This window comes from Chenopodium quinoa, unplaced genomic scaffold, assembly GCF_001683475.1.
Source record: "Chenopodium quinoa cultivar QQ74 unplaced genomic scaffold, ASM168347v1, whole genome shotgun sequence".
NCBI classification, from domain to species: domain Eukaryota; kingdom Viridiplantae; phylum Streptophyta; class Magnoliopsida; order Caryophyllales; family Amaranthaceae; genus Chenopodium; species Chenopodium quinoa.
Genome location: NW_018745448.1, coordinates 7665881 through 7689797, shown reverse-complemented (window position 1 = coordinate 7689797; position 23917 = coordinate 7665881). Strand labels below are relative to the sequence as shown.

Below are 23917 nucleotides of genomic sequence, written 5' to 3'. Positions count from 1 at the left end.
TAAAGTGAATGTAGGATTTTACAACCAAAATTCACCAAAATAGAAAAATAACATGGAATCAAAGTTTTTTTTTTCTTTTTTACAAAAAAATATTACTCCCTAATGATCAATTTAAAAATCCCATGAATAAAATTGATCAGGGGGAGCTTGGTAATTTACTTCCCTTGTTTTGTGGGAAGTTGAAATTCGTATGAATTTTTACTTTCCCCATTTTTACTTTTGTGTCAACCAAACAACATTTTAATTTATTAAATCCTATGAATTTTTACTTCCCCCATTTGTCAACCAAACAAGGGTATAGTATAATTTACTTTCCCCTTTTTTTCTTTTGTTGTCAACCAAATAACATTTTAATTTATCAAATCGTATGAATTTTTATTTTCCACATTTTATGTTGTCAACCAAACAAGGCCATTATATAATTTTTTTCTCTACTTTTTTTTTAAAAAAATTATTTTTTTCAATAGCAATCTTTTTTATTTTTTATTATATATAAGTAAAAATTATAAAAGTTGTAGATTGTAATGCATAAACTAAAATGAATCTAACAAAAACTCAAACTTAAACAAACCCAAGGTCTTTAGTTAACAAGGTTTTTTTTTTTCTTAACTATAAATCACTAAAATCGCCAAAAGTGGAGTTTATAAATTTGGTAAAGTTAAAATTGTTTCAAATAAGAAGTAGAAAAAGTTGGAGGATGTGTAATACTCTGTAGTTTGTACTCCCACCATATTTTTTTAAGAGTTACACTTACCAATGTGGTTTTTTTTTTTTTTTATTGTCTTATACTTTTTTTATTTTTGCCAACACAATTTAAAATGACTGTTTTGATCTAGGCATGTTTTGAGGTGAGAATTGATCCCAAAATCTGATGAAATCGGGAATAAAACTCTAACCACTTGAATTATCTCTCATTTTGTAAAAAAATAAAGCAAATAATAAAAAATAAAATAAAATAAAATAAAAATTGAGAAGTTGAGGTACATCCTTAAGGAAAAAAAAATTGTCAAATGTAATCAATTTTTTAAAATGGAGGCAGTACTTGGTAAAAACCTTTATGATACGGCAAACAAACGTAATGAGAAAGTTCTGCTAAAGAAAAACGTAATGAGAAAGTTTGGAAAATCAAATTCTTGGCCCTTTCTTCTTCGTACGGAGGTCAAAATACACATTATTCAATCCCAAATGACACCCATTTGAATATTTCAACCCAATTAAACTTTCAATAAGCATAATCATACCATTTGAAAGGTTTTTACAGTGACCCAGAAGAGAAAATTCATCATCTGTAATAATAACCAACACAATTTGATTTAATCAAAATCAGTGGGAAGATAAACTACTACTGCTACTGTCATCATATGAGGTAAGAATGTAAAGTTCTTATCTTTCTTCAATTTTGGCTGGTCCTCTTTACTTTGCGGTTGTGGTGTTATTATTTTATTTGAGATTGAAGAATTGGTAAATTGGGTTTTATTTATTTCTGTGAATAGTTGTAGATTGTTGACTTTATCCCATGGTTTTGTGTTAATTTTTATTAGTTAATTTTTGGTGGGTTGGTTTCGATTTCTCATGTATGTGTTCAATAACTTTGCATTTCTATGATTGTTTAGTTTTGTATTTCAAGCCAAGTATATCTCTTCTTTGAATTGAGTATTTTAATATTTGGAAGGCAAATTCAGAGTTGAGAATGTAGGAGCAAAGCAAAGCAAGGTGAGACCTGAATAGGCCTGTCAAAACTAAAGGATCCCATTTTTAATTGGGCTAATTCTATGAAGTAATTCCAAAACTAAGGTCCGGTTCCGTTCACGTTATATCGCCTTAGAACTTGTTCCGTTTACCTTTTTTCACTTATTTAAGGTCTTATTTAAGGTCTTATAAATTCAGATAAGTCCAGTTGGTGACCCAAGTTCAAATTACAACTCAAAAAAGTTTTAATAAGGTCTAATAAGTTTAGATAAGTAAAAACTAGATGAATTGTACACAAGCTTAATATAAGAAATGCAAATTTAGATAAGGGTTAGTTCTCACAAGATAATTTCAAGAAAAATATGTTCATACATGTTCTGATTAGCCTTAATAAGGGCGATATAAGCTTGATTTACAACTAATGTAAGGTCATTTAAGTTCAAGTAAGGGTCTATGTCTCTTACGTTGAAATTCAGTTCAGCTCAGCTTAGTTCAGCTCAGCTCAACTCCTAATTTTCTTCTCTTATAAAATATTCATTTCAGTTCCTCAGCTCAGTTCAGTCAATGAGTTCAGTCAATGAGAACAGACCCTAAGTTTTGCTAAGATCAGATAATAAATAAAAAAAAGGCCCCTAAGTTACTTGACTTCGATACTTGATACTAATATCAAACACAAATATGTGTGATGTGTTCATGGTGTATTTGTGTAAGACTTGACAATCAATTGGACAAGACTTCCATGTTTTTGTTGCAATATAAAGTGTCTATTATCAAACAATTCCACATCAAAGTGTCAATAATGTGATATGGCCATATGGGTACACAAAATGAAATGGAAACACTTGTTCTCATAGTATTTTTTTGCTTCCATCAATGCATAACGATCATTCTTTTGACAAGGTAGGGCCTTATACTTATAGGAAAATAGAATTTTGGATAATTGTTTGGCCCAAAAGAATATACTAGTACAAATTCATAGGAAATTTTACTTCTCGTAAAGGGAGAAAGTTGCTTACCTAATCCCTACGATGCTTAAAATTTTCCTTTTAGCTAAAGTGTGAGTGTTGGATTATGACATTATAAGGGTCTGTTCTCTTCGGTTTAATTTCAATTCATTTCAGTTCAGCTCCAATCAGTTTAGTTCAGTTCCTAATTTCTTTCTCTCATAAAATATTCACTTCAGCTATATTTAATTCAGCTCAGTTACAATCAGTTTAGCTCTGTTCAGCTCAACTCAGTTTATTAAATCAGAACAGGCTCTAAGTATTTGAATACTTTGATTTTGAGTTAGAAATCTAAAATGTAGGAAAGTATCCAATTCCTAGTGTTCAAGGTTGAAATATGGAAACTAGTAATTTGTTCTTATATTTTCAAGTTAAATTTGTATCGGAGTATGACTTTTGTTTTAGAGTTCAAGCATCTTAGCTTAAATTATCTAGAGTAATAAGGTGAAAAGACTGCTTTGTAGAACAGTCCGTAGCTTTAAAATAAACCAAAAGAGAACATATGTTTAGTTGCTTAAATGGCTTGCTTTTGGGTCAAAGTTGGTTGGATGACAAGTGGTGAAATTGCAGAACGAGCGTTTATTAGGAGCTGGATCCTCATAGGACAGTAGGACACCTTTAATTACCCTGCTAGATATTAATGTTAAAGATGTTATCCCTTTCAAATTATTAATTTGATGGCAAACTGCAAACCAATCAGAAGAGTGATTGCTTCATTCTGCCAGTTTGGTTACTTATGTAATGTAAGTTATTTAGAAATGCAATTTAATGATAAGTATAACTTTTGTATTCAACTAAAATACAACATATTATACTAAATACAAACTAAATGCCTTAACCCAATGGATTTGATATGAAAATTACGAGTTACTTGAAATTAGTTAATTTAAGAGGATCAAAAGGCTGTTGATTTGATATATTCAGCAAGGTTTAAAAAAAAATATCAATTTACTTGAATAAACTTTTGGGAATGTGTTACAAACTTACAATTTATATACAAGTACATGCTTGTAGAGTTGGAGCATATGCAAAAAAAATAGAATCCTAATCACATGAAAATAGGAAACAATATAAACTAATGTAGGTGACAAATTCTCCATAATATGTTTCCTGAAGTCTCAAATATACACAATAAACTGCTTATGACTTCAAATTTTCAGAATCAGGACATTCTGTTCAAAATGAAACCATATTTTGGTGTTGAATTGGTACAGGTTCCCAGCTACCTCACTTATGTACAATAGCATGACATATAGGAAATATGTTTTTTTGGCAACTGCAATCTCATGTTCCCTGAACAAGCACAATACTTATTTGATAATTAGAACTCTTTGTGAATACATATCCTAAAGTGCTGGGCAATCTAATGATTCTTTTTCTTTGTGCAATTAAAGATTAAGAGTTCTAAGAGTAATTTCTTCGTTCCGTATCTTGAATGGGTTGGGAGGGGGGAAGGGGGTGGTTGTGTTGAGAATATAATCACATTACAGTATAATGATCACTCATTTCCGGTCCAAAAAATTAAAGAAAAAAGCCAGAATCACTCTATATTTTCAATCTGTTTTTTTTTCCTTTCAAATTGAATGAAGAAAAAGGACCTTGTGTACTTTCCTCGTCCTGTATTTACATCACGTAAAGTCTGCAACCTTGTGAGACTTGAACTTGTAATTATCAGCTATTATCATCTGTGTCACTTCCACTCGATTTGTCTGACAAGAAATGTCTTGGTAACCTTGGGAATGTCACACGGGTCCTTAAAATATCTGGGCTTGGGGGTGATGAAGGAGTTGATGATGATGAGGAGCTGGCGCTAGATGTATGTGATTTCTTATGTTGCAAACTCCTAGCAATATCTATACAGGCTTGATCAACTGTATTCAGGAAATCCTTTACTATGACAAATAGCAGTAGTGGCTGTTTGTCTTTGAAACCGCCTGCTTGGTAGTACTGTGCTGTTTTTGTTACAAATTCCATCACCCTCGTCTGCTCTTCTTGAACAACCTTTATTTCTCCTTCTGCTGCTGCCAGGAACTCTTTCATCTCTGCAATGAAATCTCGTCCCTCATTATCAGCACCACACTGCAGCACAAGTTGCCGGGTTTCAGCAATACGAGCTCCCACAGAAGTACTGATGCTTGATATGGTATCATAGTCAAGGGTGGCTGCTTTCTTTACATTTGAGAACTCGGAACTCAAGCCACCTACAACAGGTAGTCCTAGCTGTAAGAACTCCTTCTCTTGCTCCTCTTTTGACTTTGATTCCTCCGGCTTTAGGTTTGAACTTGAGTTTTTCTGACTGTTTGTTCTAGATAAGCTGTTGTTCCTGTTCATAACACACCGTCTCCCTTCATTTCTGACAACCTCATGAACCACAAAGTGCAGTAGAGTGGTCTTCCCATCACTGCTTTTGTAATCAGAGAGCTTTCGTAAAGCTGTAAGGTTAAAAGCCTTTGCATCCCCTCTTGCAGTCCCAGCATTTAGCCGATTCCCTGCTTTTAATATTGCTTCCAAAAGTTTCAAAAATACTCCACGATTTCGAAGCTCAGTGCAAGCGGAGTCAAGTGTTTGGAGTGATTCCTTCAGTTGATGGACTTCTGAGCCATAATTGAACCTAAAGAGCATGGTGCTAACTCGAGTAAAGGATGAGGGAACAGCCTTGAGCAGATGATAAAGGAAGGATTCTGCATCAGCAAGCCTTCCGGCATCTCCCTCAAATGCGAGGATTTGAATCTTCTCTTCTCGTGTAGGAGTTATTCTGGTCAGTTTTTCAAGTATATCTACATTCAGCCCTTTTCCTTCTTGGAGCCCTGCAATCAACTCATTGCGAGTGATGCCCAATGACCGAATTACAATAGCTATGTTCTGGGAACGCCGTGCATCCAGAATGAAAATCTTTGCTGCTGCATTTGGACTCGCAATACCTTGAACTGTAGCATCCCCCTTGGGGGATTTACGGTTTGTCGCAACACAACCAAAGAGAGCTTCCATCATATCACCGTTGTATCTGTTGCACAAAAAATAATACTAATCAACTTTCAATTCAATTGGGAATTTGGGATTAGATTTTTTTTTTGGTAATTCTTTTTTGTTAAGATTAAGAAGTAAATCAAATGCTGAACTTACTGGAATGAACCGCGTTCAATTTTGTCCCACACCATGGAATGATCAGTATTAACGTTGACTTTTTCCCAATGCAATGGCTTCAGTTTGACCTGATCATTCTTGCTGTCTGACACCTCTTCCCCAATGGCAGATGCTTCTCGAATATTTCCACTTGGTGTCCGCTTTGGTGGTGCTGGTGGTTTTAGTGATCCACCCATCTTGAGCGGTGGAGGTGGTGGAGCCGGACCTTTTTTGGCCGCCATTGGTGGCGGTGGAGCAGGTCCTTTCTTGACTGCCATTGGTGGCGGTGGCGGTGGTGGTGGTGTCGATCCTGCCTTGGATGAATTGGATGATGGAAGGGGAGGTAAAGACGGAACTCTACTGATTTCTTCCTTTGCAACAACCACTTTTTCTGCCTCCTCTGCTCTTCCAACAGACTGAAAGGTTGTTTCGTTTTCGAGTTGTTTAGGAGGACCAAGCAGTCTAGCTGATTGCTCTTCCTTAGGATGTATTTGGTTGTAAGAAGACGATGATTTGCCTCGAGAATACGTCCTCCTTCCATTGCTTCCTTTGTTAAACACATCCTTATGAAAAGGTCCGCTCTTCCTTTGGCTCCCTTCAAGCTTCCGCCAATACAGAACATCCAAACCATCTTCATCAACTATTAGCCCTTTGATATTCCCATCAAACCTCGTAAACTCTGTGTGCTGCAACGGCTGCAACCTCCCTCCTCCACCACCACCTCCAGCTCCTCCACCCGAAGCAGCAATCGCTCCAACAGTCTGCACCTGACCACCATTCTCCTTCTTCCGTTGAGTATACTTAGTGCAGAAGAAAAAGAGTGCTGCAGCCACCACCAGAGTGCTTGCAGCTGTCACCCCAACAGCCGTGTATATTGCCTTATGAGACGTTGATCGTGATGGCGGAGGCCCTGTCGTATCCGGTGGGGGTGGCAGCAGAGGCGTAGGCTGTGTTGGTGGAGACGGTAGAACCGCGGGACTACTAGGAGGAATTACTGCTGGTGCTGGTGCTGATGCTGGTTCTAATGCTGAAGGATAGAAGGTTTCGATATTTTGTTGACAGAAGGAATGATGAATGAAAGAATTAAGGCACAGAAAGAAGAGAATGAAGGTATGAAAGAAATGGGATGTCTTAGTTAGGAATGCCATCCTCTTTGATCTGTACAAAAAAGAGGGGGGAGGAGAGAGAAAGAGGTAAGATAGGCAACTAATTTAGTTGATTAGTTCTCATTTTTTTGAGGGTGGTTTTGTTGTATTAAGATGATGTTGAGCTGTTCCCATGTTGGGTTCTTTTTCTTGCAGACAATGTCAAAGTAAGCAGGTTGCTGACTTTTAGAATTTTTCCTTGCCATTTTTTTTTAAATCAATCTTTTTTACCTTAGTTTTTACTAAGCCTTTCTTGTTGTGAAATTAGTGTCCATCCTTGTCATTTACGGAGTAAAAAAAATTATTGAGGAATATTGTGGTTTGTTAGAATTATGTCTTTCGTTTCATAATATCTGATCACTTCATTAGTTTAAAATCATATATATTATAATTGGGTTAACGGCGAGGATTTTCGATTAAAATTATGCATCAGTCAATGTGATTGAATATCTTCCGTTATAAATCTATACACTTGTATATTTTGGTTTAAATTATTACCAAAAAAATGATTTGTACACATTAGTTTTTTGTATTTATTTATTAAGCTATTAATAATAATGACATAGATTGTTAAATTAGGTAGCATTAGTGCATTACTTTTCATTAAAAAGAAACAAGCATCATTTTAGGCCTTTTTTAATAAATTCAAATTAATACGGAGTAAGTTTTTTTAGACAATTTCATACAATACACAATTTATAAAACCGTTTAACATAGGAAACATTTTCAAACAAAATAAGTTTAAAAATAACAACTAAGTTTTATACTAGTAAAAAAAATATGTTCATACTTTGCACTTAAATACGATAAGTCGATAAGAATAAAAATAAAAAGTATTGTGATGGGCTGTATAGTCAATTTTATATAATATGATTAAATTATGTGCTACATAATTGACAAATCATGCAATATAGATTTACTTTGTCTTATGTTTTAAATACTCTAAAAATTGATAGTAGTTGGAACATTGAACTGGTAAACAGCTTTGCTTGGATTTAAGAAGTCATGTGTATGCCATTTTAAAACTTTACAGTAATTATAGCATTAATTTAATTAATTAACTATACAAGTATTTATTAAGGAAAAATGTGAATAAAAGTTTGTTGTACACGTATATGGTAATTGTTAGGGGTGGGACTTTTCAAACCGAACCGTGAAACCGTCCGTTACCGAACCGAACCATCACGGGCCGAACCGTTTATAACCCGCTAATTTTAAACCGAAAACCGAACTGAACCGTATAATGTCAACCGAAACCGAACCGAACCAATTAATGTTAACCCGTTACGAACCATAAACCAATAACAAACCAAACCGTTTATAAACCGAAACCGTTTGAACCGATTAATGTTAACCCGCTAACTGTTTAAACCGAACCGTTTATAAACCGAAACCGTTTAAACCGTAGGAAAAAACCGTTTAAATCGAACCATTTACAACCCGCTAACCGTTTAAACCGAACTGTTATAACCCATTAAACCGTTTAAACCGAACTATTTTCAAACCGCAACCCGTTTAAACCGATCTGATTACAAACTATTTAAACCGAACCGTTTACAACCCGTTCCATTCATATTGAACTATTTACAGCCTTTAACAATTTGTTAGAATTCCACGAAATATATTTGATGTTTAATGTAATTTAACAGTACAATTTTTTTTACATATAATTATTGATTTAAATTTGTAAATTTTTTTGCTATTATAAAATTAAAATTATATTCTTGTATAACTAAATTAGGAGTTATAAATTAAATAAAAAAATGAAAAAATTTGGCCACCCACCCAATCCAACCACCCTAAACCCACCCACCACCGTAACCCACCCTAACACCACCCCCGCCGTCACCCCAGACCCACCCTAACACTACCCCCCACCCACCACCGTTACCGTAACCCACCCCCACCCCACCACCGTTACTGTAACCCACCCCCACCCCACCAACGTCAACCCAGACCCACCCTAACACCACCCCCGCACCCACCATAATTACCGTAACCCACCCCACCCCACCCCACCACCCACCGTAAATAAAAAAACCCAGACCCAAACCTTACCCCACCCCATCCACCACCGTCACCGTAAATAATAAAAACCCAGACCCATACCCCACCCCACCTACCACCATCACCGTAACGTACCCCACCCCACCCCTTAACAAACCCCACCCCACCCCACCCACCACCGTCACTGTAAAAAAAAAAAAAAAAAAAAAAAAAAAAAAACCAGACCCAACCCCAACCACACCCACCACCGTCACCGTAACACACCCCACCCCACCCCATACAAAAAAATCGAAAAAAAAACCCAAACCCACCGTAACCCCACCCCACCCACCCCCACGAAACCCAACATCCTTGAAACCCCCCAACTCACTCTAATTGCTCACCCACCATAAAACTCCCTCCCTCCCTCGAAAAATCCTCCCTCCCCACCCACCTGAACCCAGTCTAACCGCCGCCGCACCCACCCTAACTCGGCCCCCTCCGTTGCCCACAACTTGAAAAAAAAATTAAAAAGAAAAACTAAAATAAAAAAAAGGAAGAACGAAAACACCTTATATATTAATCCTGAATTTGGCCTCGAATTTGGTTTTAAAAGGCCAAATTTGATCATGAAACAACTAGATCTAGAGTTTCGTGGTCGAATTTGACCATAAAAACCGTCGTGCGTGGTGCCGGTGGACGGAGACGGAGAAACGAGATGGAAGAAAGGAGAACATAGACGGAAGAAGGGAGAAGAAGGAAGAAGAAGAAAGGAAGAAGGAAGAGGAGATGAGAGAGAAAACGAGAGAGCAGTGAGCATATTATTGATAATATTACAGAAGAGGATTAAGAAAACGAGAGAGAAATCAAAAAGAGTACTAAAGAGACGATGGTAAGAGTGATCTGATTGGTGGAAAAGAAAACACACGGATCGTGAATTGGAATGTGTGCGATGTTAGGCCGTTAGATGACATGCAAATCAATGGCTGATATTTAATATAAGACGGTGACACGGATCATGGGATAATGGATTTGGATAGTATGGTTTTTTTTATTCATAGCTACGTACTAATAAAAACACTACTGTACTCTTAACTTTATGTAACTTATAAATTGTAAGAAACACAAATGTTTGGAAATTGGAATTGATTCAATATGACATATTTAATGTATATTAGTTATATGTATATCAGTATATGTAATAAATAATAATGTATGGTACGATTGGTATCATACTATCATTGGTATGTATAGATAATCGATAAATGTATCTGATTATTAAAACTTAAAACAGTTGATGATCGATCTAATTGAATACTTCTACTTCCCCACCCGTTTTCTTTAACTTGCAAGTTGCAACATATATATGTTGCAGCCTTGTAGGCACGTAATCTTAAAAGGTGATTAGAGAGGGTAAGACAACAGAGTAATTCAGCAATATAACTTTAACACCAAAATTATGGAATAGTTACAAACAATTGTCAATTATTACTTTATTAGACTAATGGGAAATTGAATAATCGTGATTTTAATTAAACATCCAAATATAGTTCCGTAACATTAAATTATTAGTTTATTACAATATCAATTATCGATTTATCGTATTCAAAGTACCAATTCATCAAATCATGGTTATGACGCGATCTTTAAAACAATTAAAACAAGAAGCTGATAGCCTGATAATATTTGATAATGAAACAATAATACATTAATACCTTATAAATTTGTAATAGACTAATATTTAATAAACAACAACAAGACTATAACCAAATTTGAAACATAACACATTAACATGATATAGAATGAATGAGAATTTCTGTAATTCTATATAATCTGATATCTGAATCGATTTATCGTATTCAAAGTAGCAACTCATCAAAACATGGTCATGACACGATATCTAAAACAATCCAACAAGAAGCTGATAACCTAATAATATATATTTAATAATGAAACAATAATACATTAATACATTATAAATTTGTAATAAACAAATATGATAATATCGAATAAACAACAACAAGAGTATAACCAAACTTAAAACATAACATATTAACATGATATAGAATAATTGAATAATTGAAGATTTGTGTAATTGTATATAATCCGATGTCTGAAAATAAAGTGACGAAGTCCCAACTTTATATAAAACGAAAATAGCTAACCGGTCAAAAATCTCTTAAAACCCAATTTCTACTCGATCCATTATTTTTTTCACCAACCTATGCCGACCCGCTAATGAAATGGAAATACTAGTCCCAACTTGATATAAAACAAAACGCGCTAACTGGTCAAAACCACTTTTTAGAACTCGATTTCAACCCGATCCAATTTAGCTGATTACCAAACTAACCCGAACGATTTTAGCACCAAACCGAGTATAATCCGAACCGATATGAATCGAACTAGCATTAACCCGGGTAAACCCGCCCCTGAACCGACCCATATCAAAATAATCCGTTCATGACCCGAACCGATATGAACCCGGACCGACGTTGACCCGGTAAAACCGCCCCTGAACCGATCCGTTTCAAACTGGTCAGATCATGACCCGAACTGTTTATAAACCGAACGGGCATTGACCCGGGTAAACCCGCCCCTGAACCGACCTGTTTCAAACCGACCCGATTATTAACCGAACCGTTTAAAAACTGAACCGGCATTGACCCGAGTAAATCCGCCCCTGAAGCGATCCGTTTCTAACCGATCTGACTATGACCCGAACTGTTTATAAACCGAACCGTTTATGACCCGAACCGAATTTAAATCGTACAAAAATAAACCGAAATCGAACCGACCTGTGACTAATCAAAACCGAACTGAACCGACCCAGCGTCTAAATGAAACCGTTTTAACCCGAACCGTTTCAAACCGAAACCGTTTCAAACTGAGGTCAAACCGAACTGCCAGACCGAAGTCCCACCCCTAGTAATTGTCAACCCGACTTTAATCTGTCAGTTCACATTCCATTTATATCGATGATCCGATAATCCGATTCTTTCCTTTTCGGGTCCCGCTTTCTTGCCAAAATTATGCGGCTTGTCATTTTTTCATACGGAATACTCTTCAATAGGGGTGGGACTTCGGTCTGGCAGTTCGGTTTGACCTCGGTTTGAGTCGGTTTCGGTTTGGAGCGGTTCGGATTGAAACGGTTTAGTTTAGCTGGCGGGTCGGTTTGGTTCGGTTTGGGTTAGTCACGGCTCGGTTTGGTTTCGGTTTATTTCTTTGCGGTTTAAATTCGGTTTGGGTCATAAGCGGGTCGGTTTATAAACGATTCGGATTAAGTCGGTTCGGTTTGATACGGGTCGGTTTAAGGGGCGGGTTTACCCGGGTCAATGTCAGTTCGGTTTACAAACGGTTTGGATCAAGCCGGTTTGGTTTGAAATGGGTCGGTTTAGGGGCGGATTTACCTGGGTTAATATCGGTTCGGTTTATAAACGGTACGAATCATGTCGGTTCAGTTTGAAATGGGCCGGTTTAGTAGAGGGTTTACACAGTTCAATTGGTTCGGTTTATGAACGGTTTGGATCATGTCGGTTCGGTTTATAAGCGGTTTGGGTCATGAATTGAATTCATGATTGTTTTAAAGATCGCGTCATGACCATGATTTAATGAGTTGATACTTATAATACGATAAATCGATAATTAAGAATGTACAAATATTCAATTAGATTGATCAACAAGTGTTTTAAACTTTTAAGTTTTAATAATCAGATATGTAAATATGTTTATCGATTGTAGATTTGTAGTACATACCAATAATTCAATGAGGCAATGATACTTATGATAGTATGATAATGATACCAACCATACATTCGTACGATATGATATACATAATAATTAATCTATAATTACATATACATTAACAATATCGTATTGAATCAATTTCCATTTCCAAACATTGCATTTCTTATAAATTATAACTTACACGAGATTAAATGGATTCGTTATTTAGTTTGTTACTTTATTTAGATTACTAACTCAAACAACTTAATAAGTTAAATGGACGAAATCACGAAATCATGACCATGATTTAATGAGTTGATACTTATAATACGATAAATCGATAATTAAGAATGTACAAGTATTCAATTAGATTGATCAACAAGTGTTTTAAACTTTTAAGTTTTAATGATCAGATATGTAAATAACTAAATATGTTTATCGATTATAGTACATACCAATAATTCAATGAGGCAATGATACTTATGATAGTATGATAATGATACCAACCGTACATTTGTACGATATGATATACATCATATACATAATAATATAATTACATATACATTAACAATATCGTATTGAATCAATTTCCATTTCCAAACATTGCATTTCTTATAAATTATAACTTACACGAGATTAAATGGATTCGTTATTTAGTTTGTTACTTTATTTAGATTACTAACTCAAACAACTTAATAAGTTAAATGGACGAAATCACGAAATCACTAATTAAAGTGGTGATGAAAGCATTATGCAATACTAATGTACGAATAGTCAAATATACAACGGTTAGATTGAATGCCCATGAAAAACAATGGTTAGATTTTCATTACTTTATTAGTTATTTGTATTATTACTTATTAAGTTATTATTAGTTTTATAGTTTATTATATATACTGATATACAATCACAGACTCACAGATGTCAGATATTGTCATATTGATGAGCATTAAGCCATTAACTCATTAAGTCATTAACTATGTCGTATTGAATCAATTTCAATTTTGAAACATTTGCGTTTCTTACAATTTATAACTTATAAGTAATAAACTAATAATAATAATAATAATAATAGTAATAATAATAATAATAATTATAATAATATTATAATAATAGTAGTAGTAAACTAGTAATAATAATAATATTAACAAATAATTATACTAACAATAATAATAATAATAATAATAATAATAAATAATTAAAAAAAACGGTCAAAAAGACCTAGAAAAGCACAAAGAAAATCTAGACCGTTAGATCTAGATGAATATTCTAGAATCTACAAAAAAAAAAAAAAAAATGAACGGTTAGATCTAACTTAGATGTTGAGATTGAATATGGACGGTTAGATCAACTGAAGTAAAACCTAAACCTAGAAAAAAACCCACTCTCACTCTCTCAGCCATTCTCATTCACTCATTCAGCCGTTTCTCTCTCAATCTCACAATCTGTCATAGTTTCTCTCTCTAACTTCTCAGTTTCTCACTCTTTCGTTCTAAAATTCTCAAGAATCTCAAGCTCAATTTCGTTTCATTTGTGTTTTGGATCTACATTTCTGATTTCTAGCTTTACATTCTCGTTTTTTTGTTAATTTTTGTTGTTTTCGTTTTGATTTTTTTCGTTTTTGTTCCGGTTTGTTTATTTAGGGTTTTTGTTTTCGTTTCATTTGTGTTTTGGATCTACATTTCTGATTTCTCGCTTTACATTCTCGTTATTTTGTTAATTTTTGTTGTTTTCGTTTTTGTTTCGGTTTGTTTATTTAGGGTTTTTGTTTTCGTTTCATTTTTGTTTTGGATCTAAGTTCTGATTTCTGATTTCTGATTTCAAATCTTCCTCTCCTTCAAGCCGTCAAACCCTAAGGTAATTTTTTTGTTAATTTATTCGATTTTTTTCGTTTTCGTTTCGGTTTTTTTTTTTTTATTTCAAGTTCTGATAATCTACATTCTTGATTTTTTCTTTTGATCTCCAGTTCAGGTAGTTCTCCATCTTCAAATCTCCTTCAAGCCGTCAAAGGTAATTACTTTTTCCTTTTTGTTTTTTTTTTAATACAGTTTTTCTGTTTTTGTATTTGATTATTGTTGCTGTTCTTGCTTGAATATAGTCGAAATATGCCTAAAATGAGTAAAATCTGTTGTTGATTGTATTTTTGTTTTTTACGGGAAAATGGTAGATTTGTGCTGTTTTGTTGTTTATTATGCTCGATTTAAAAGTAATGATGATGGGTTGTTCAGATTATGTGATTATTATTGTTGGAATACATGCATTGTTTATTTATTGGGATTTTAGCTTTATATTTTTAACCCATATTGTTGGAATACAAGCATTGTATATGATTGGCTTAAAGTTAGTACTTAAAATGTACACATATGTGACTGTATCGTATATAACTTTCTATATTTTGTTAGGATATATGTTGTAATCACGTTTGTTGTATAATTCTGAATTTTGAAACATTGACTAGTGCAAATAAAATTCTGAAATATGAACTATCTATTTAGTTGAATTTTGGTATTGAGTGAATAGGATTCACTATCCTGACTTCAGTGTCAGTCACATGAGACAATGCATGCTTAATTGCTCACTATTAGTAGAATCTGTCACTTAATTTGGTACTTATAAGTTATAAATGCTGTTTTTTTTTTGTTTCAGTCATGTCTCGCGAGTATGATGAATTTGACTATGAGAGGCAATCAAATTTTGATACTGTTAGCTCTCAAGCTGCCTCTGTCTCGGTTGATGATGCTAGTAATACCGGCACTATCAATCCTTCTGTTAATAAACGTCAAAGAACCGCAGGTATATGGAAGCATTACACTTTTTTTGTAAAGACAATAGGTAATGAAAATGTAGATTATGCTCGTTGTAATTTGTGTGGCAAAGAATATAAAGCACCTGGTAAAGAGGGTACTTCAACTTGTAGAGCTCATATTAATGCATGTTTGGAAAAGCATGGTCTCCAGTCCGGTAACGAATCACAATTTGATCAAAAAACTTATTTACAAAAGTTTGCTAAAGCTATAATCTGCCATGCATATCCTTTAAATATTGTAGAGCATGAATATCTTAGGGAACTTCATGCATATTTGAATCCTAAGGTGCAGCATATTTGTAGAAAAACTATGTTAAAGTATGTTATTGCTGAGCATGATAAATATAAATCCTTTTTGCTTGAGTCTTTGCCTAATGTTTCTGGTAGAGTTAGCTTTACATGTGACTTGTGGACTGCATGTACTAACCGAGGCTATCTCACTTTGACTGTTCATTATGTTGATAACAGTTTTGGCCATTCCTATTACATCGGTGGCCTCTGAATCTTCTTTTAGTTTGGGTGGTCGTATTTTGAACAAATATAGGGGTAAACTTTTGCCAAAGAATGTTGAGGCATTGGTTACCACCCAAAATTGGTGTCGTGGTTATCAAGCGGATGTTGAGGAAGACGTCCTCCTTATTGGTAAAGAGATTGAAGCCGAAAGTGCTTCATTTGCATAACTGGTATTTGTGTCTCATTGTGGTTTATTTTATCTTGAAAAATCGTTGCCCTTGTCATTTATTTTCAGACTTGCTGGCAGCATTTTTCTAGACTTTTAAAATCGTTGCCCTTGTCATTTATTTTCAGACTTGCTGGCAGCATTTCTTAAGTTTTTGTTAAAATAACCATTGCTCGGTGATGTAAATCTGAGAGCAATTTTAAAAAACAAAAGCTATAATTTTGAAGTTGCTTGAACTTGTTATGAGTTGCTGCCTGCTGGTAGTGCTTTTGCCTTTTGGTTGTTGTCTCTGCTGAGTTGTTATTGCCTATATTGTTGCCTGCATGAGCTGGTTCCTGCCTCCTGCCAGCTTGAGGTGCTGTGTTGCTGCCTTTTGTGTTATGAATTTATGATAAGTTTTGTTGCTGCTGTTTCTTATGCTTGTTGTTTTAATTTTTCTTGAATCATCGTTGCCCTTGTCATTTATGTTGAGACTTCAATGTATATGTACTTGCTGGCAGCATTTTTCAAGTTTTAAGTTTAAACAGCCATTGCTCAGTGATGATACGATAAACGTAAATCTGAGAGCAATTTTGAAAAACAAAAATAAGTTCCTGCTGAGTCCCTTCTGCTTATATTATTCCTTGCTTCGGATAAGTTGCTGATCTGTTATTGCGTGTGCTGGTTCCTGCTTGTTGCTGCTATTTCCTCTGCTCTTGGGTGCTGGGCTGCTGCTTCAAGATTCTGCTTCAAGATTTTGCTCCCAAATCACTCACATTCTCACTCCTCCCTTCATCTTATCATGTATCATTTTTTGCAACCCTAAACTTGATGATGTTTCAGTTGATAAATCTGAAATCTAATCTGAGTAGTAGTGATAGTAGTTTCATTATATATTGGTATATGTATTGTGAATTTTAATCAATGAAAATGGTGACTTTTTTTAATTGCTTGTTGATATTACTCTAATTTTAATGTTATTTATCTCCAATCTTATGTTATCTTATTGGATGATCATGAATATCAAGGAACAATGAAGATAATTTGGGTGGACTTTATTACTGGAATGAAAAGATACAAATGATATATCTTGTAATTAAAATAAATAAGTAATCTAAAACGATATTAATAATGTCGTTGGCCTAGATCTAGGTGATATAAACCTTTGTATAAACCTAAGCCGTTTGATTAGATCTACATTTATTAACATTAATTATTTAATTGTATTTACTATTTAGCCATTTAGGTTGTAAATAATTCAATTTGAATTAAGCAGTTTGTAATTGGATAAGTTTAAACAGGTTGCGATTCGAAAACAGTTCGATTTTAACGGTTTAACGGGTTATGGCAGTTCTGTTTAGACGGTTAGCGGATTATAACGGTTCGGTTTATACCTGCGGTTTAAACGGTTTCGGTTCATAAACGGGTCGGTTTAAACGGTTAGCGGGTTACAAATGGTTCGGTTTAAACGGTTTTTTTTTCGGTTTAAACGGTTTCGGTTTATAAACGGTTCGGGTCATTAACGGGTTTATAAACCATTCGGTTCGGTTTCGTTTCGGTTCGGATTTGCGCAGTTTGGTTTGTTATCGGTTTACGGTCCGTAACGGGTTGACATTGAGCGGTTCAATTCGGTTTCGGTTTGATATTGAACGGTTCAGTTCGGTTTTCGGTTTACATTTATCGGTTTATAAACGGATCGGTCCGTGATGGTTCGGTTCGGTAACGGGCGGTTTCACGGTTCGGTTTGAAAAGTCCCACCCCTACTCTTCAATAATACATCTTCTATGTCAATGCGCGTTTTTCTTTTTTTGTTGTTCCACTTGATTTTTTTTATTTTTGGAAACACTTGTTGTTCCATTTATGAACATTTCTTGTACACAACAACTACATATTTTATTTTATTGAAAAAAAACACCAGTACGTAAAAATATATATACAAGACCGCCTTATCATTATAAAATTGATCTCATTTTCTTGGTTCTATTTACCTATAAAGTGGTATTATAATGATAAGACAATCTTATTTAAATGTTTCTTTCTACCTTAAACATACATCGTATATGTTCGTTACAATAATGTTAAATGTTCAATGTTTCTTTCTACCCTAAACATCTTACGCTTTGAGTTTGGCTACTTTTAGAGCACTCACATCAGTGAGCATTTTTTTGCTCATGAGCAAAAATGGTGAGAAAATTTGTTAAAAATGGTTCCCCATCAATGAGCATATTGAAAAATGCTCATGAGCATTTCTGATTTTGCTCATCCTATGAGCAAATTTGAGGATGAACCGTAACTACGGGGGGCCCAGCAACTCTCTAATGTCCTTGTCAGCTTCTTCCTCCCATCAGCAAATATTACCGTTTTTAAACGGTAATTAATTTAAAACGGCTATTTTGGTCGATTTATAATTTAAAAAAATCATCAACGGTTATAAATTTTTTTTCTCTACAAATAGAGATCCATTTGACATATTTTGGTATAATTTCAAAATTCACAAAAACACTGTATTATTCTTACTCCCATTTCTAGTGAGATTTATAATTTATAATTTATAATTGTTTGGCGATTAAAATTTTTCAATATTATTAATTAATATTTAATAATTGTATTAAGTTAAATAATAGTATAATTGTAATTAGTTGCACTAAAACTTCATTTAACCAAAACATAATTAATAATAATATGGTGATATGTAAGAGAGAGAAATGTTGGTGGGGTATGTGAAAAAGTAGGAGAGAGATTGATGAGCATTTTTTTTTTTTTGCTCACTAGTGGGATAAAATTTGCTCATAAAAAATGCTCATGGTTGGCAAGAGAGAGAAAGCGGCTAGAGAGAGAATGAGCAAATATTTTTTTCTCACTAGTGTGAGTGCTCTTAATAGAGCAAATACATGTTCTTCAATTTGATTTACCAAATTGGTAAATCATGGGGCATATAAGGTATTTCACCTCTTTATTTGGGGACAAGTTTGTACTTTCATTATTGTTGAAGCTTAAAGGTTTTGATGATGATGAACTTAAACTAAAGCAAACTCAATTAATAAAGGTTTATAAGTGTTTGATTAGTACGGGTGAAATTGACCTTGGAGGTGGAAGAGTAACTTAGGCTAAGAAGACATGAAGAGACCTTTGAAGAAAAGTCAAACAATATAGAAGAAGAGTTCTCTATCAAGAACTGAGTTCCTTAACAGGAATGTTCCCCAACGAGAACTTGGAGGATACAAGCTTAAGACAGTAAATTCTGGAAGGAACTTAGTCTGCGAAGTTCCAGTTGAAGACTAAAGAACGAGTGACAGTAGGAACTTGTTCCTGGTCTGCGTGAAGCCCAAGTAATTCAGTATTACAGAAACGCGGCACAACAATATTATCAATTTTGTTAAGATTTTATCTTCTAGATTTATTGTTAAATATGTTAAGTAGATATGCACAAAACTTATTAGAAGCATGACAAGATAATTGGCAAATTAAATTAAACAGAAAAAGATAAAAGAAAGATTTTAAGAAAAGATTTTCGAGATAATTTGTTTCTTAAAATCTGGTTTTAACAAAAGATTTTATTTGTTTTGCTATAACTTATCTTATCTTATTTTCCGAAAAGATTTTCTCTTAAAAGATTTACATAAAACTTCATTTTGTGATTTAGTTAAATTAACTTAATTATCTTTTGAAAAACCCTACTTGCTATATGAGTTAATCTTGTATAAATAGTAGAGATCACATTTTCATAAGTTTTTGTGAGTTTTGCGTGAAGAAATCTCTGAGCTTAATTTGTGTAAGTTTGCCAAGCTATAATCTTGTCATATTAGTTTCGGGTTTCGTGCATTGCTTGCCTAACATATTCTAGGTGTTATATTTTCTGTAATTGGTTGGGTTATTGGGTGTATGTGTATGAAATTTATATTGCATACAGGTAAGATAGCTTTGAGTGTAAAAGCTGTGAAATAGTACTGTGAGAGTATGGGAGAATTCAAGTTGGGAACTAGAGCTGGGTAGGATAGAGTCCTACTGTGCAGCAGGTTCTATTTGGAACTTGTGAGTAAAGGTCTGTCATATAATAGGTTTCTAACTTGGTGTTTTCCCTATTATAGTGAATTGGTTTTTATTTGGAAATCCCTTAGAAGGGTCGAGGTTTTATTTCCAGTTAGGCCTTGGAAGGTTTCCTCGTAAAATTCTGTGTGCATTGCAAAGTTCCTTTTGTGTTCTGTTTTATATTATGCAAAAGTAGTCACTAGGAACTCACCTACAATTCACCCCCCTCTTGTAGTGTTTGTTTCAACTAACAATTGGTATCAGAGCAAGGTTCTCACGTTTAAGCAGATAATTTTGCTAAGTAAGTTCCTGAGGAGAAATGAACTGCAAGGAGAAACTTGAAGAAGGATATTCCACCCAATGTCCACCTATGTTCAACGGTAAGTTTTACACCTAATGGAAGAACAGAATGAAGATCTTCATCAAGGCTGAAAATTACCAGGTTTAGTGTGTTATTGAAACTGGTGATTTTGAGGCAACTGCAACCAATGATAAAAACGAGGTAGTTCCTAAACTTAATTCTGATTATGACAAAGAGGACTATCAAAAACTTGAATTGAATGCTTTAGCAATAAAGTATTTACACTGTGAACTTGAACCTCATGAACATAATCGTATCATGGGATGCAAGTCTGCTAAACAGATTTGGGATCTATTGGAGGTAACTCATGAAGGTACAAATGAGGTAAAACGTTCTAAAATCGATTTGTTGATGTCTAGATATGAAAGGTTTGAAATGCAGTAAAAAAAACATAGAAGAAATGTTTACTAGGTTTAATGATATAATTAATGAACTGAGTTCCCTTGGCAGGCACATCATTATTGATGAACAGGCTAGAAAGATCTTGAGAAGCCTACCACAAGATGAACGTTGGAGATCCAAAGTTACTGCCATGCAGGAAGCAAAGGACTTCACCAAGTTCAATATGGCAGTTGATGACTCATGAACTACACTTGAGTTCCAATACTAAAAGTTCCAAAAACAAAATCCTTGCCCTAAAGGCTCAAGATTTAGAGGAATCGAAAGTTGATGAAGAAGAGATGACAATGCTAGTCAAAAGATTAAAAAAGATGATGAATAACAGGAAGTTTGATAGGAACAAGAAGTTCACAAGTTCTAGAGATACTACATGTTTCAAGTGTGGGGCAAAAGATCATTTCATTAAAGACTGTCCACTTAAGGAAGGAAAGAATAAAGGAAAGGAGCAATCTAAAGAATCTAGAGTATATAAGCCATACTTCAATAAGGATAATGTGAAGAAGGCAATGTTAGCTGCCTAGGGAGACACAGAGTCAGAAGACGAAGAAGACCAACCTCATGAAGAAACTGCTCATCTATGTCTCATGGCCAAAACTGATGAAAAGGCCAAGCTGAAGGAACTTGAGGCTGAGGTATGGTTTTCTCAAAATGAATTAAAACATTTTTCTAAAGAGAATCTAATATGTGTTGTTTTAGACATTCAAGAAGAACTTTAAAAATTACATAGAGCTAAACAGCAAAGTGACAAAGCTTTGACTACTTACAAAGAAAATAGTGAGTGGGTTGATAATATGAAGTTCGACATTCAATATAAGTTCTTTAGTATTTTTTTATGATAACATTGTTTTAAAAGAGACTATAGAAAAATTAAAACATGATAACATACTCTTGAATGTGGAACTGTCTTTGTTAAAACTTGGTATTGATACTCCTAACTCTGAAGTTCCTCCTCTAGCTCAGTATACTAATTTCAAAAAATTGAAATCTGATTTGGAAAATGTAAGGATGGAAAAAGCTAGACTTGAGGGGGAACTTGAGAAGGTTAGGAAAGGAAAACAACCTGTTGAGAACTGTGACCTTTGGTGATAATATGAAAGGAGATATAGTTGTTATTGGCAAAGTAGGAAGGTCGAGTTCCCATGCTATTGATAATGTATTTTTAGTCGATGGTCTCAAACACAACTTGTTAAGTATTTCACAATTTTGTGACAAAGGTAACTCCGTTAGCTTTACATCTAATAAATGCATAATCATCCACAATGATACTGAGAACATAATCTTAGAAGGAACTCGAAAAGGGAACACATATGTTGTGGATCTTAACGAGGTTCCTAAAGCAGTTTAACATGTCTCAGTGTTATTGAGGATGATCCTCTATTATGACACAAGATATTTAGTCATGCAAGTTTTTCTTTACTTGATAAACTTAGATCTACGGAATTAGTGGAAGGACTTCCTTGCATTAAGTTTTTATATGACAAAGAATGTGATGTTTGTGTTAGAGGAAAACAGACTCGAGCTTCTTTTAAATCCAAAAATATGTTAAGCACCAAAAGGCCTTTGGAACTTATTCATATGGATCTCTGTGGTCCTATTAGGATCCAAAGAAGAAGAAGTAAGAGATATGTAATGGTTATTGTTGATGATTTTTCAAGGTATACTTGGGTTTTCTTTCTTGTAATCAATGATGAAACATTTGATGAATTTGTGGCTTTTGTAAAGAAAGAACAGAGAAGAACAGGTAACTCATTGATCCATCTTAGATCAGATCATGGAACAGAATTTGAAAACTCAAGATTTGATGAATTTTGCACTGAGCATGGAATGGATCACAACTTCTCTGCCCCAAGAACTCCACAACAGAATGGAGTGGTGGACCGCAAGAACATAAGCCTTAAAGACATGGCCAGAACTATGCTGATCTCAAGTGGACTGCCTAAGAACTTCTGGGCAGAAGCAGTGAACACAACATGCTATATTCTAAACAGAGTATCTGTTAGATCCATTACCAACAAAACTCCTTATGAACTCATTAAATGGAGAAAGCCTAACATTTCTTATTTTAAATCTTTTGGTTGTAAATGTTTTGTTCATAATAATGGTAAAAGGAACTTGGGAAAGTTTGATGAAAGAAGGGATGAAGCAGTTTTCTTAGGATATGCCTCTAATAGTAAATCCTATAGAGTTTATAATAAGAGAACAATGTGTGTTGAGGAATTTGTACATGTTATATTTGATAAAATTGAACAGTTAATTGATGTACAGGATTGTGATGATGATTTTGAAATTGGACTTGTACGCAAGCATGATCCAGATGAGGAATCAACATCATTGCAGAAGCAGCAGATGGAATAAGAAGATAATACATAAGCAAATGAAGCACCTACATTGGAGGATGCAACAAGAACTCCACAAGTTCCAGAACAGAACAAAGCTAATGTGGAAATTCCTGAAGAAGTTCAAACTGAGAATCAAGTTGAAGTTCTTACATTTGAACCAGTCATTAACAATGAAGAAATATTGTATCCAATCAAAGACTTTACACCAAAACCTTGGAAACATCAGAAGTCACATCCAGTGGATGCAATCATGATCGATATCACAAAAGAAACTCAGACCAGATCTCAGCTTAGGAACTTCTGTGCATTCTATGCATTCCTATGTTCTATGGAACATAAGAACTATGTTGAAGCTTTAACTGTCGCTGAATTGATTAATGTTATGCAAGCTGAACTTAACAAGTTTAAAAGAAACAAAGTTTGGCATTTGGAACCTAGACCCAAACAACAGAAGACAATTGGATTCAAATGGGTGTTTAGGAACAAGCTAGATGAGCATGGTATTATTGTCAGGAACAAGGCTAAACTTGTTGTACAAGGTTTCAATCAACAAGAAGGAATCGACTATGAAGAAACATTTGCTCCTGTAGCCAGTTAGAAGCTATACGCTTACTTATTTCTTTTGCTGCTTATATGGGTTTAGGTTGTACCA

General features: G+C 34.4%; 1 protein-coding gene and 1 long non-coding RNA gene across 2 annotated transcripts; one reads left to right on the top strand and one right to left on the bottom strand.

Annotated features, from left to right (window-relative positions):
- The first annotated feature begins 959 nt into the window (after window positions 1–959).
- On the top strand, window positions 960–5094 carry LOC110713607. Its single transcript, XR_002510009.1, has 3 exons — window positions 960–1366; window positions 4722–4903; window positions 5003–5094. It is a non-coding gene; the product is annotated as an uncharacterized LOC110713607 (long non-coding RNA).
- Window positions 3775–7394, bottom strand: LOC110713606 (formin-like protein 4). The gene is made up of 2 exons (XM_021892057.1): window positions 5817–7394; window positions 3775–5697 (listed from the first exon to the last, which is right to left on the bottom strand). The coding sequence occupies exons 1-2, from the start codon at window positions 6962–6964 to the stop codon at window positions 4365–4367; spliced, it is 2481 nt and encodes an 826-aa protein (XP_021747749.1). The 5' UTR covers window positions 6965–7394; the 3' UTR covers window positions 3775–4364.
- Between the last annotated feature and the right edge of the window lie 16523 nt (window positions 7395–23917).

Coding starts and splice junctions, on each gene's coding strand:
- LOC110713606 (XM_021892057.1), bottom strand. CDS start 6,964: ATGGCATTCCTAACTAAGACATCCCATTTCTTTCATACCTTCATTCTC. Junction 5,698..5,816: donor ATTGAACGCGGTTCATTCCA/GTAAGTTCAGCA, acceptor TTTGTGCAACAG/ATACAACGGTGATATGATGG.